Source organism: Emydura macquarii, unplaced genomic scaffold (assembly GCF_026122565.2).
Source record: "Emydura macquarii macquarii isolate MOO-44397 ecotype Brisbane River unplaced genomic scaffold, CSIRO-AGI_Emac_v2 contig_295, whole genome shotgun sequence".
NCBI classification, from domain to species: domain Eukaryota; kingdom Metazoa; phylum Chordata; order Testudines; family Chelidae; genus Emydura; species Emydura macquarii.
Window position 1 is genome coordinate 6,193,380 of NW_027130432.1, and position 14,268 is coordinate 6,207,647.

The following is a 14,268-nucleotide window of genomic DNA, read 5'->3' on the forward strand; positions in this document are numbered from 1 at the left end:
CAGATTAATCTAATTCTTATTGACTGTAAAGTTTGTGCCTAATCAGCCTTGTTGGCCAGCAATTTCAGAATACACACTGTGGAATGACATTCATTATCGGTGATTTTAATACAGTTTATTCTAGTTCTGTAAATCATAGTTGGCTAAACTTTCAAACGGTAAGGACATTCCTTATTCCCCTGATAGGAATTAACGTTATATACTATAGCTCATGCACTCCTGGAAATACCATATAAAGGATGGGTCAAAAATTTTATTTTATTTAGCACCTAACAACATCCTGATCATGTTTAGGTGGAAACAGAGGACATATTAAACATTTTTCCAGTTATGGTGTATAAATCACAGTTTCCTATTAATACTTAATAGAAAACTACTGTTGGGCCTCTGTAGAGGAGGTGTTAGATATTCTTTTCTAGATTCCTAAATCATTTACAGTTATCTCTTAGCAGGATTAACAAAATCATCTGTTGTTTGAATTTAACAATAGTAATAGTATAGAGGGTCCACCCTAGAAATGAACCATAGCTCTTTTATTAGTTGAAGTGAATGCCTTAATGTTGCTCGTAGTAAATTGTAATTAAGGGACCTATGTTAGCATTGGTTTGTTTTATATCTTCTTCATGTTGTTGGTTTGCAAGCACACTGTTTTAATAGTAGATACATGTTGGGGGATGACATTGAGGGTATATTTCAATATATTTGGAGATTTAAAGTATGGGAACATTATATAAGAGGTAGCATGATAGCAAAGGACCAAATATTAGTTAATGTATCCTGTATTTCCACATTTCATGCATTTCAAGGTCTCATCTTCTCCTTTCCAATTACTTGTGGTACCTCCTCCATCTTGGTTGCAAAAACAGTGGAAACAGTTAGGGAACAGGCTGTTAGATCCATCTGGAATTTGTACCAGCTGGACTTGTACCAATATCACTTTGGGAATCAGCTAGTCAATGTAGGGCGGTGACAGCATATGTAGTGGTTACAATAGTGGGAATAACTCTCAGGATTTCTCGGTAGTCTTCCTGACACTGCCAATGACTCATGTGACGGTGATAAATCACTTCATCTCTCTGTGCCTCCGTTGTTTCATTAGTACAATAATATAATGTTGATGTACTTTACATGGGTATTACGAGATCTTCAGCAGAAAAGATGTCAGATTCAGTACACGGTTAATGATTTAAAAGCCAGCATTTATCAATGGTTGTTGCACAGTGGTATCTGAGATACTCTGTTTCCTTTTCTTGCTTGTGTGCAGGAAGTAGCACAATCTCTCCCATCAATACCATTGTGTGAACATTTGATAAATATTGATATTTTAATGGTAACGTCTTGAAATACAAATTATGTTTATTATTAATAAAACCCGAGAAAAATGTCAACACTATAATATATACAACCTCCATTAGCCTGGAAGTAGAGACTCCTTAATTATAAATATTTTCTTGGATAGTATTGTACTTTGGGTGTGGCCCTCTTAGCACAAAATAAATAGGATCCAAATGTGCTGTTTCCATGAACCTCTGCATTTATTTTGAGAGATATAATATTGCAAATTGTATATTTTTTACATTAGAACCTCAGAGTTATGAACACCTCAGGAAAGGAGGTTGTTCATAACTCTGAACAAAAAATATTATGGTTGTTCTTTCAAAAGTTTACAACTGAGCATTAGCTTTATACAGCTTTCAAACACTACTATGCAGAAGAAAAATACTGTGTTTTCTTTTTTTTTTTTAGTAGTTTATGTTTAATGCAGTATTGTACTGTATTTGCTTTTTTTCTTTTCTCTCTGCGGCTGCCTGATTGTGTACTTCCAATTCCAAATCAGGTGTGTGGTTGACTGGTCAGTTTGTAACTCTGGTGTTCATAACTCCGAGGTTCTACTGTAATAGTTTTCCAGGAACAGGCAAAAGCGAATTAATTTTTTTGCCCTTTAAAAGAAAATCTGAGGGTGGCCTTGCTCATGGGCCCTTCTATAATATGATTCTTTGTTACTTTGAGAAGAATTGTGTTTAAAAATGAAATCTCTTACACTTGCTTTCTCAGCTCTTTCCTTCAGTTGAAATATGCTGCTGTATTAAGTCATGTCTTGAACTGTGTATTATGTGCCAAATCTGAGGTGTTCAGATTTGTCCATTTTAAGATATGCTATCACAATATCAAAAAGAACTTTTGATTTAAGGGGGGAAAATTAGCTTCAATATGGCATTACTTTTTTATAATCTTTGTTTTTCCTCACATGAAAAATAGCCTTGCAGAGGAACTGCAAACCTGCTGCCTGATAACTGAAATCTGAACTTTATAGCACTTATGAAACGGAAACAGTTTACCTCAATTTAGAATAATATATTGGTCTGCAGAGGAAGCACATGCTGAATGATGCTGTCTCAAGTACACAGTCAAGGGGTGTCTAATACGAAACGTGTTGGGTGCATGTAATAAATCCACAGCACGTGGAGGTGAGCGAAGAACTCCATCTGCTGTGCCCTAGAGCATGCTTAACTAGGGTTGTCATGCTCTTACTAATAAATTGGAATATTTCCCCTAAACTTAGAGTTAGACACGACCAGATTTGCAAACAGATTTACAATTTTCACTAATTTTCCTACCGTGACTTCAAAACATACTTAACAAAAATACACTCTGGACTTTTTCAAAGGGGGAAGATTTACTTTTCCACAGCTGTTTCCCATAGATCAAATGTTGCTTGACGGTTAGGGGTTTAAAGCAGCTTGAAGATGAACATGATGGTGTCTTTTTTTTCCTGAACAAATTATAGTTCAAGGAGCATCAAAAAATTATTTTCATTAACCGGAATCTAGGCACACACGTTGCGGGGGTGGGATGTAGTTGGAGATAAGCCTTTAATGGAAACATTTCCACATGTATGTAGTGGCTCATTAAACTATTTCTAGCCAGTTAATCTGCCGGTACTTCCACATATTAACTTGAACCTTTTTTGCTCTTTAGCATCTTGAATATATTTTTTTAACTTAGTTTGCTCTGTTGACTCCACGTTTGATCTAAATTCTTTTTTTCCATGATTATTAAGACTGTTCACCCCAGAAATTTATTTGTTTATATAAAACTTTGATCATACAGTTTGGCAAATCCCTGACATCTTTTTCAGTTCAGTCTCTTAATTCATTCTGTTTTTTTTTTTATACACACTTTTTTGGTTTAAATACTACAGATATTCCCTGATTGGGGCCAATTATCTCCTGTACTTTTTTCCCCATGGAAGTGCTGAAAGGAGTAGAAGATGGTCCTTTGGCCTATATTTTCTTAGAGAATGGAAACTGAACTTGTGTGGGGCCATTTCCTCAACATTGCTGCAGCAGCCCCATAGTATGCTATCTCTATGCTTGTAATTCTACTATTGAAATGCAGGGATGAGTCTGTGTATGAAGGGGGTAAACCAGTGAAGAATTGCTTCCTGTAGCAATACCTCATCCCTCCAAACTTGTGGGCTGTGTAAAATAATGTTGATAGACTCAAATTTGTGAATTTTAACTAGTTTTGGAAGTCCAGTGTGTGATGTGCACAACATATTGAACTGCAAAAGGATCGTTCATCCCTATTTAACAGATGGTTTTGGGGGAAAAAAGGCTTATGTATATCTTACTTTTTCATAGTAATTGCTATTGCACAGGCCATCTTTTAGAAACCGCCTTTAGCATATCTGATTATAATGGGATACCAGTCACCAAAAAACTCACTGGTGGCAATTGCATGATTAAATCCAAATGGAATTGGAGCGATGGCGGAATGGTGGCGAAGCATTTTAGCTCTATGGTGTCTGTGTGTGTGTATATATATATATATATATATATATATATATATATATATATATATATATATATATACACTAAAATGATCATGAGAATAAATACACATATTTTTTTATATATATATTTTTGTGTTTAGGAAGATAAATAGCCCAATATCATTTCATGTTTGTATTGATAGATACATTGGCATTTAGAATATTGAAAATTACGTTGCGCTTTCAATTAGAGGCATCAGACATGGCAAAAATGATGACAAAAAGACAGTTATCTGAAGAGGTTTAATAAAAACAATAACCAGAAAGGAAAGGCAAAAAATGGGTTATTATAGTTAGTACTGCAAATGTTGCATTGCTATTCCCAGGAATCATTTTATGTACTAATAATCAAGAGCTCAACTCTTTAGCCCTTCTCATTTAAGAGTAATCCTTATTCACACAAGTAGTTTCACTGAACTCAGTAGGAGCTGAGATCACTCTACATCTCACAATATTGGGCAACAAGTTGTCTTCTTTCCTTCCTGTGTTTGGTTTACTTTGATAGTCTCAACAGTGGCATGTGGAATTACAGCCATCAGTTCCCTGTGTCTGCACTGGTTTGTCACCACATTGATGCCACAGTTCAGTTATTCATGCACGCTCTCATTCATCCATCCATCTTTCTGACAAAGGCTATGCATGTACAGATCTAGTGTTGTAGCACATGGTAACACAGAGATAATCAAATCATGATTGTAATAAAAACAAGCAAGCACAAACAAAATATAAACATACCATTTATCAATAAGCAGCAAAAAAAGAAAAAAAAGGAAAATATAGTTAAACGAGACATATCTCATGGAAGTAAAGATCACCATATACAATATAGTAGTAACAGTGAATGATTAACCTCAAGAACTTTGTTTCAAACACATTCTCATGTAATAGCTAAGAACTTTAGAAATAGAAGAAATGTTTTTCTGTATGAGTCCATTTTGTTGTAATCTTGTGCCATCTTTTTACCTATCCTTTCTAGGAATTTTTCAACTGATTGAAAATTTGAGAAGGGAAACATTGCTGTATCATCTGTTTTTGAAGAAAGAATTGTTTAACAGCAATTTATGTTCACCTTTATGTCTGAGTATATAATTTTTAGGCCTGGAAACTGACAAAGCCATTATTATAGGAAGAGATGGCAGTGATACTTATAGTTAAGGTTGCCTGATACTTTCCATTATAGGACCTTGTTTCATTGTGTATAACACTGTCAAACTTTAACTATTTGGTTGAAATTTTCCATGCTAAGCATCTGCCTCAGGGTGAATTTCTTTTTGAAAGTTTAAGCAACAACAGTTCAGCCACTTTAGAGAATGAGGCTAGGGAAAATGTTTTCTTTTGCCAACATTTAAAAAAATTCTTAACTGTTTTGTTGATAAGTCTTGCTTCTCAGTGCTTGGGAGCAGTGACTTGAAATTTGACAGGTGTCTTGCATTGTGGTCAGAGAAGTGCCTTTTGCTGTCTCCATGAAAATCTGCTCAAATTTGGCTGAGTTATAAGCATCTGAAAATTGTCATTTCCATACGTTTATCAGAGGACTGCTGGAGTTTGCCTGCTAAATTCTCTGAACCTTTTGTTTGCATTGAACATGCTCCATCCCAGGGTTACAGGGGCTGAGCAGGACTTTTCCTGAAATTTCTCTTTTGTACTCTGATTATTCCCTCTGCTGGTGCCTACTAGACAGTGTGGAGGAGAGGAAGATATGGGTCAGGCTGTAGTGTGGGAAAGGGGGACAGGCTATGGAGGTAGTCTGGAAGGGATATGCTAGGGAGCAGATTCAGAAGGAGGAAGGCTGGTGGGGAGAGAGGCAGAAGGGTTTGTAACTAGTAGCACACACTTCCATCCAGAAGCGGTAATAGAGTCCAGGATACCTAAATCCCAACATTCCAGAAAATACCAGCAGAACTCACTGGCAAAGTATGTGTCAGTGACAGGTCCACACAGGGGATATCATCACATTTTTGCTGCTCCCAGTTACTTTGATAGCTCAGGTGGCAGATGTCTGCACTAAAAGCAATACAGTTCTGCAGCTAACCGTTGCTCCTCCTTGTTCCATATTATAACTGTGATGTGCTAGTATGTGTACTCTCCGAGGTATCTGTATCAGGTGATTCTATATCATCTTCTGTTTAAAAATATATATTTTTAGCAATTGGAAGACATGCTTAAACTTTCTCTTCTGCTTTTTCCAAACTTCATCTGTGAAATAAAACATCTTTGCATAGCATCCGACAACCCCACAGCCCAAGATTATACAGATTACAAGTTGATAACATTTGTTTTCCAATGTGGATTTGACTACCTGTACCAAATTATCCATGTGATTCATTTCTTCTAATAAATTATGCATGGAATTGCCTGAGACACAGGTCCTGTTGGACTTTGTTCCAAAGTAGCAGATGATTAGTTGGAAATGGGCAGGCAGAAAGTTGAGGAAATAGGAAAACAATACACCAGACCTAAAAAAAAAAAAAAAAAAAAAAAAAAAAAAAAAAAAAGAAACCCACCAAAGGTGCCTTATGTATATTGATGTATATCCCTTCTTTTTTCCTAGTATTCCACACACAATCTGAAATTCTCTCTCCCAATACTAAAACAACACTACATTAGCTAAAATATTCTTTATCCTTGGTTTGCTCTCTTAAATGTAAGAAGGCCTTTTGCAATGTTGGGCAGCTGATTTTAGGCAATTTAGTTTTATCATATACAAGCAGTTTTTAGGCTTCATTTCAGGGAAACTCAGGATAGTACTTAAGCATATATTGAACGTAAGTGTGTGCTTCAATTCTTTCATGAATTGTCATCTTCATTTTGGTATAGTTTATAGATCCTAGAACAGTACAAACTTGAGAGATGCCTGATCAAGCTTTAGAGATAAGGCTACAACTACAGAAACTGGCAGTAGTCCATTGAAGAAGGGTTTCTCAGCTTCTGCGCCCATTGGCACTTCAGAAAGGATATACCAGCCACATCATGCATAGTATTTGTGCCATTGGCTCTGTTTACTAGTATGTGATGAAAAAGGCAATTGACGAAAGAATGCTATCAATTTCAAGATTATTCTTGCCTCTGAAAATGATTTATCATCATGACCGTTGTGTATATATATATATATATAAAACGTTGTGTGTGTAGTGCTTGTGTTAACTTGTTGATAGGAATAAGTTGATGGTGATTAAGATTAAAATTGAAAGTGTCCCTTTAAAAAAATTCACTTTGCATATTAATTATACTGTTGACATATTATATTGACTAAGGCTCTAAAATTGCAAAGGGAGCTGCATGCATGGACCTTATTCCTGTGAGAGTCCCACTGAAATTGTGCTCCATGCTGACTCCTAATCCACAAATTCAGTGGGACTCCTGCAATAGTAAAGTCAATGCAAGGAGATCCCTCTGCAGGACTGATAACCCCTTTTCAGCCGTATGGTGTATGATGTTTTTAAAATTGAGCTGGAGGCTTTGGTTTTGATTTGCAAACCTCATCAGATAGAATTTAATTGTGCAAAACTAAAACTGGTGGTGTGTCCATATGTATTGTATTTTATCTGAACCATCAGTGTGCAAGGAAGTTAAGGTGGGCATGGCAGGGTTGGCCAGGTAAATGTTGCCAGTTTTGGCCACCCCTAACATTGATAAAATAATTTGTGTGCAGTGTTGTGTTAGTTAAAATTTACTGCTGCCAAATGGGCAATGTCCCATTTAACAAGCAATTTTTTTCTTTCAAATTATAGGGGAAAAAATCTTTGGAGTAATCTTTTAAGACCTAGAATGTATTTTTCAAATATCCTTTGAGACATATGATCCATGAAGCTTCAACCATTTTTATACAATTACAGTTTTAGATGAATTATAAACTCTTAAATTAAAATTACAGGGTTCTTTCTAAAAATCATAAAGGATTAGAGACAGTTGGAAGCAATTTCAAGAGGAGAAAGCTCCACAATGAAAGGGTTGCCAAGGATTTGAATGAAGGTGCAAATCAAAATGTAATACTTATAATGCTGTGTTTGCTATACAGACTGCACCAAATTAATTGGTACTGAATGGAACAAAAGTATTTAAGCCATCTGCTTTTTGTGATCATTCTTCATAGAGATGACTGTGATACTTAGTGTTACAAAGTCCAGATTTACCATGTTTTTGTTTATGTATCCTTTATCGCTCATATATCTGTACAGCAATGATTTCCTTGTTTTTAAAAATATTGAAATAAAGTTTTGTGCAGGCATCACACATTGCCAGTGCAATTCGATCCTGATCTGTAAGGCTCCTCCTATTCCAGCCCTGAGCCTCTCACGATCAGAAATTGCCCTTGGTACCAAATTGTTTGTCTCTCTTCTCTCAAATGGCAACAGAAGGAACAGAATTATAGTCCTGCTTTCTCTTTATGGACCTGAAAGGCCATGGTTTGCCATAGAAAGACAGCTGTGAAGTCCCAACTGGCTACAGGTTTAAAGTATAAGTGACTAATTATAACATGGTTCAGCAGCAGTCATAATGTATTATTCCTTAAATATATGTATTGGTGATATTTAGATGGGGAAATGTTCAAATACTAGGAAGTGATGTCACTTTTCCTAAACCTGTTGGGGATATGTGAGCATATTTTTTCCCTTTTCTGTTGTTGAATGCACTGCACAAACTTCCCTTCTTGGGATCTGTTTTCATGTTTCATATAGCAACAGAAAGGGCAAAGGATAAAACCATCTACCTGCATTTTTCTCCTGATGTCTATAATGGAAGATGCCACATTGTTAGGCATGAATTTTTACAGCTGCTTATAAAACCCATTGAAAGAAGAGAACTCATTCTCACAAGTGGAATAAATCCAATAAAATCTTATCCGAGTGAATTATTATTCATCATGCGCATGCCAATTTGAGAATTTCAGACTTGTTACAAAATATAGTAAAGATTTCAGAGCATATCTGTTTTCATTAATAGAAAGAATAGCATATTACAATTCACACACAGTACATTATACACTAGGGTATACAGTTTAACAAAGTGTGGTTATGGTCAAAAAAAGTAACTATGACCTGAATTTTTTAAAGGGACTTGGAATGTTGGGTTCCTCAGTTTTGTTGGGTATGCAAATTGTAACTTCTGTAAAGGGCTTAATATTTACTGTGTGGAGGGAAAAGGGTGTATGTGAGACTCAGCAGTTCTGAAATCAGACCCTCTTACTGTAATTCAAATTCAATAGTCACTAAGTAATAGCTGAAGTAAAAATGGCATCTTCTTACTCAGCAGAGTATGCAGAGCTCTCCTCCTCCTCTCTCTCTCTCTCTGTCAGTATCCGGTAGGACTTTCTCCCTAATACTTTCTCTTTTCACTTACATTTTTTTGTTGGGTGACTTCAGATCACAGTTTCATCTAGCCTACAGCATACACACAGATGACTCACAAATCTACCTTCCTACACTGATCTAACAGTCCAGTTGTGCATCTCTGACTCTTCTGCTGAATCATCCTGGATGTTTTGCTGCCAGCTCAAGCCCAAAGTGGCAAAACCAGAACTTTAATTTTTTTCCCTAACTGCCTCCTCTGTGTTCCTGCTCCATCACTGTTCAAAACAGTATCATCATCATCATCATCCTATCCCATTACTCAGGCTGATTTGCTGAGGACAATTTGACTCTTATCTCTCCTCCTCCCCATATATCCAGCCTTCCCTATAACATATAAAATACCTATTCCTTCATCACTGTCCATCCATAGATACCTTGATTATCTCTTGCCTATTATCTAGTATTATTACCATTATTATTAATATCTGCTGTATCCTGCATATCTCTGACCTCTTTTAACATACCTTGCTCCCGTCCAGAAGCCACTCAGACCCTCTTCCAGTCCCTCTGCTGCCTTCTTTTTGCCCAAAAATCAAGTTGAAAATGTTCTTTCTTGCCTTCCAGGCTCTGTCCGAGGGCCTGTCTCCAACCTTGTTTCTCACCAGATCAGTCTCACTTGCCTTACTCCATCTATGATGACTCACCACTTTTCTTCTTCACTTTCTCACACCATTTTCCTTGTCTTCTCTCTTGCTTAGAATGAGTTCACCTCAGTGGATTAGGCATGCTCAATTTGTCTATTGTAGTTCCCCCTCAAATTCTATTTCTGCTGGCCCACAGACCCTAATCTCTGATACCTGAACATCAAAGCCAACTTGATTTAGAACATTTAAAATGAGTTCTAAATTATTGCTGCTTCTGAATCCAATAGCAAAAATGTTATTACTATAGCTGGTTGGAAATTTTCCATCTGAATGTTTTTTTTCTGTTGGAAAATTCTGATTTGTCAAAATCGAATCATTCTGGTGATCATTCTGTGGAATCTTGATAACTTCAATGAAATTCTGATAGAACTCTACCTACCAGGGGATACCTGCCTACTTTCCTACCAGCTCAGTCCATCAGGTGGGCTGTTTGGGAATGCTCCTGGCTCCTCAGCAGCCTGGGATTCTGGGGTTCTCAGCTCCGGGGCAGCTTTCTAGGTGGGCAGCCTTGAAGTTTGGGCTTCCAGGGTTCCCGAAAAGATCAAAATGTAATTTTATTTTGACCTTTCTTAATCAAAATTTTAGAATTCTTGTTCTGTGGGAAATTTTGAAGTCTTTCTTTTTCTTTCTTTCGAAAGAACTCTAATGTAATCGAACGTAATCTAATCTAATCAGTGTTTTTCCTGGTGGGGAGGGGGAGTTTTGGAATTTGCCACAGAATGGCAATTCTAGTTTCCTAACAGCTCTAGTTATTACTGATGATGCATCAGCCAGAAAGAACACAACTTGTTTATCAGACCCTGAATTCATGTTACAGAACTGTCTTTTATAAAGGGAGGGAAGGAATTCTCCTTTTACTTGTAAACCGAGCAAATAGAGAGAGAATTGAGACGTTTTCAGGCATTGAGAGACTACAAACACAGAACCTCACTCTGCCATTTTTACAGTGTAAACTTTCCAGAGTACAACTACACTTTCAATTATATCCCAAAACCTTGCTAACTTCTTCATGATTATTGATGTAAACATTGTCAGTGCATTAAGTGCAGTGAAAATAAGAAGACAGGAGATCAGTTTAAAGGAAACATTTTAAAAGAATTCAATTTTGTTTATTTTTGTCCATTTGGGAAGGGAGTGTGGTCCAATGGATAGGGCAGACTAGATCTTCAGTTATTTTTCTGCCTGTTTCTCCATTTGTTAAAAATGGGATAATGATATTTACTTTCTGCTAAGCACTTGAGATCTATAGATGAAAAGCTTTATCCAAGAGCTAAAAAAATATAAAAGGGGTAAATTCCTTGTATTGTGTTCAAAACTCTTGCCTTATAGTGTCTGTTATTTAAATTTGGTAGGAATAAATTTTGTATTTAATCTATTTTTCTCCATATACTGAAACCGATTATATTTTGCAATCTGTCCTCAGATGATCTCAATATGACACATCAGCATTGTGTTCTGGCTGGTTTGCAGCCTCGTTTCAGCTCTACACACAGAGTGGCAGAGGTGAGTAGGAAAGGGGATTTGTTTTTGGTCATTTGCACTATTAATAATGTCTGACAAAATGAATTTAGGATCACACAATTTTGTTTTAAACTGTTAGTGGTTTTGCTGATGACTCATTAGACTTTTTGAGGGAGGTGTATGTTCTATACGTCTGGCTTACCGCTGGAAGTACTCTTACTGATTTTTATGGGAGGACAATTTCTTTGTGAGCCATTTATGCCTAATCTCACATAAAGTTTCTGTAATACACTGCAGCTCCACTGTTTATTAAAGAAAGGCAAAAACATATGCTCACATCTTTATAAAAAATGTTTTCATCTTTTTTGGGGGGGTGGGGGGGGGTGGGGAGGGCCATACATTGGCCCTATCCCCACTATAAGAGGCATGTCATTTTTGGAAGGGATATGAGGTCTAAATATACTGCACACCAGCAATCCCAACAACTCTAGGAGGCTGCCACTACAAGCCAGGGCAATGTGGAACAGCCATGAGGCTGGATTTTCCTGGTTCCTCTAGAACTGCAGGGGGAAGCAGAAAAGTGCACAAAGTTCTTGCACCTCTCAGGTAGTCTGAGCATTGCTCTGGCACACCTGAGGATTCAGCCCATTGCTTCCAAGATTGCTGATGTGTGCTCTTTATTAATTTGTTTCTTCTTTACACACACTTAACTATTGATCATAATTGCATTAATTATAAAGAAAATAGAGGTATTTGTCCCTCATAATGTGATGACTTTTGCTTGTTTTCATAGTTATTTTTCTCCATACAGAAGCCAAAAGGAAAAAAAATATATAGTTTTTTTAAATAAACCATCATAGATTATATTCTAAAACAATTCTTTCAAAAATAACTAATCACGTTTTCCTATTTGTCTTACCAAGCCAAAATGCACTACTGTTGAAGTGTCTGTGTGTTTGTGTATATTTCAATGGTAATGCATTTAATTTTGTTTTTACTGTTATTTGCTTTTCCCTTTGGCTATTGTGTAGAGAAAACAAGCAAAAAATATAAATCGGAAAATAAAGCTTGTTACTGTAAAAATTGTATTACAATATTTTTCCAAATTAAATTAAAGACGTGGTGGTATAAGGACACATCTTTCTAACTCCTGTCAAGTAGGAACCTATATTTCAAAACAAATACAGACTCTGGTGATTTCAGCTGAGCTTTGGTATAAACCTAATATAACATGCATTGTACTGTATGCATGAAGCATATGGTTCTCTATTTTTCTTCAGCAGAAAAGATGAGCTCTCTGACTTTGTGCTTCCAACCCTCTTATTCTGATGTTAAAGTACACATTTACATCCACAATTTGAAAAGCTTTCACTTCAGAAGCTTGTGTTTCGTTTTTATAAATCTTTGTGACCTCACATTGTATAGTATGGAAATTCTAATACAAAGAATTCTGATACTGGGGGTCCTTACTCAAGGTTTTTCCTAGTGAATTAGCTAATGTTATAAATATTTAATTGAAAATAATTATAAGGTAGACATTTCTTTTGTCAGAAAGATATTTACATATTTCTTTCAGCACTGAAAGAGTTATGTTCCTAAAAACAAAGTTAAGGTACAACAGTCAAATCTGTGCAACAGTCAAATCTACAGCTGTATTCTATTTATATTGTTCTACACTTAGGAGTACATTCTACTTTTATGCTGTATGTGGAAATCCCCTTCCACATCATTGTGAGTCTTGTGCATGACAAAATATGACAACCGTTAGATGCTCTAGAATAGTAATCTGTAGGGGAAGGGGAGAAAGAAAATAGAATTTTCAACCATGATTTTGAATCTCTAAGCTTTCAAATGTTTTTCACAATGTTTCTGGGGTTTCTTCCCCTTCTCCCCCCCAAATCTGTAAGCTTTCTGTAATGAGTTAATTTAAAAAAAAAATTTGTATCAATGCAAATAAATTTTAAATAGCAATACAAACAATCTGGCGTGTATCAAATGTTATAAGATTTCTTTTTTTGCTTTAAAACATAATAAAATAAAATCACAGAAATGCAGCCCCTTTTTCTCTCTTTTACAACATTTTGATTATTTCAGTGGCTGGCACTGAATCTTATTTTCTATTTGCTTTAAACAGCATTATTTCCAAAGTATCTGTAAATTGACAAAAAATTTTCTTGTGCTCTTACAGTGCTCAACAGGAACTCTGGAATATATTTTTGGACAGTGTGAGGTTGCACTTCAGAATTTACAGGCTGATTCTGATTCAGCGGCTTTATCTTTGAAATCACTGGAAATCCAAGTTGTTAAGGAAGTGGAAGGAATCCATAATGAGGTGAGCGAAAGGTTTTCACAGGACATGAAGCCTGATTGTGTGAGGTGCTGGAGTTAATGGGACTTAAGGGTGTTCAACAATTCACAAGACCTGGTCCTATGTAGGTATCACAAATCTGGCTGGCATTGACTTTTGCACTTGGATGTGTTAGCTGGGGTTAATGCAAAGTCACAAGGAGAGGACTCCATTTTTCTCTCTTGATCTCTCTATTGGTTAGCTGAAGGAGTAGCTTTAGCAAGAACATTGGTTACATTATGACAAATTTGATGAATTTCTCCCCTGCAGTTCCACTCTGGCAAAAAGGAAGAGGGTAGAGAAATTAAAGGAAAGGGGTAAGTGAAACCCTTAGAAATCTCTTCAGTTGTTTCTCTAATGCTAAAATAGTAGCCAATTATTTTCAAAACACATGTGCGGCAAGGATGACAACACAGAGTCTACTTTAATGCCCCTACTTAGGAAAATGCTGTAGAAATCGAGTTCCTGAAAAGAAGATCAAAACTCTGGTCCTGTCCTGAGGACCATGAAGGTGAATCAGTATGCCCTCGAAGGAATCCCACTGAAGCCAATGCACCTCTGTTTTCAATGCAGGACTGGGCCTTAGCAAGCATGTACATTTAACAGACCAAGAAGTCCATCAAGTTAGAC

The 14,268-nt window shown here is 36.4% G+C and overlaps 1 protein-coding gene across 7 annotated transcripts in view; it reads left to right on the forward strand.

The window, feature by feature from the left end:
• FTO (FTO alpha-ketoglutarate dependent dioxygenase) overlaps positions 1-14,268 on the forward strand; it is a 308,286-nt gene that overhangs the window by 86,333 nt on the left and 207,685 nt on the right. For 5 of the 7 annotated variants that reach the window (XM_067551224.1, XM_067551252.1, XM_067551234.1 and 2 more), the window contains exons 5-6: positions 11,254-11,333; positions 13,480-13,623. In XM_067551224.1, coding sequence (XP_067407325.1) covers positions 11,254-11,333; positions 13,480-13,623 — 224 coding nt within the window. Of the gene's footprint in view, positions 1-11,253; positions 11,334-13,479; positions 13,624-13,908; positions 13,956-14,268 lie in introns of all 7 variants that reach the window. The other 2 variants (XR_010920365.1, XM_067551266.1) reach the window with 1 other exon arrangement.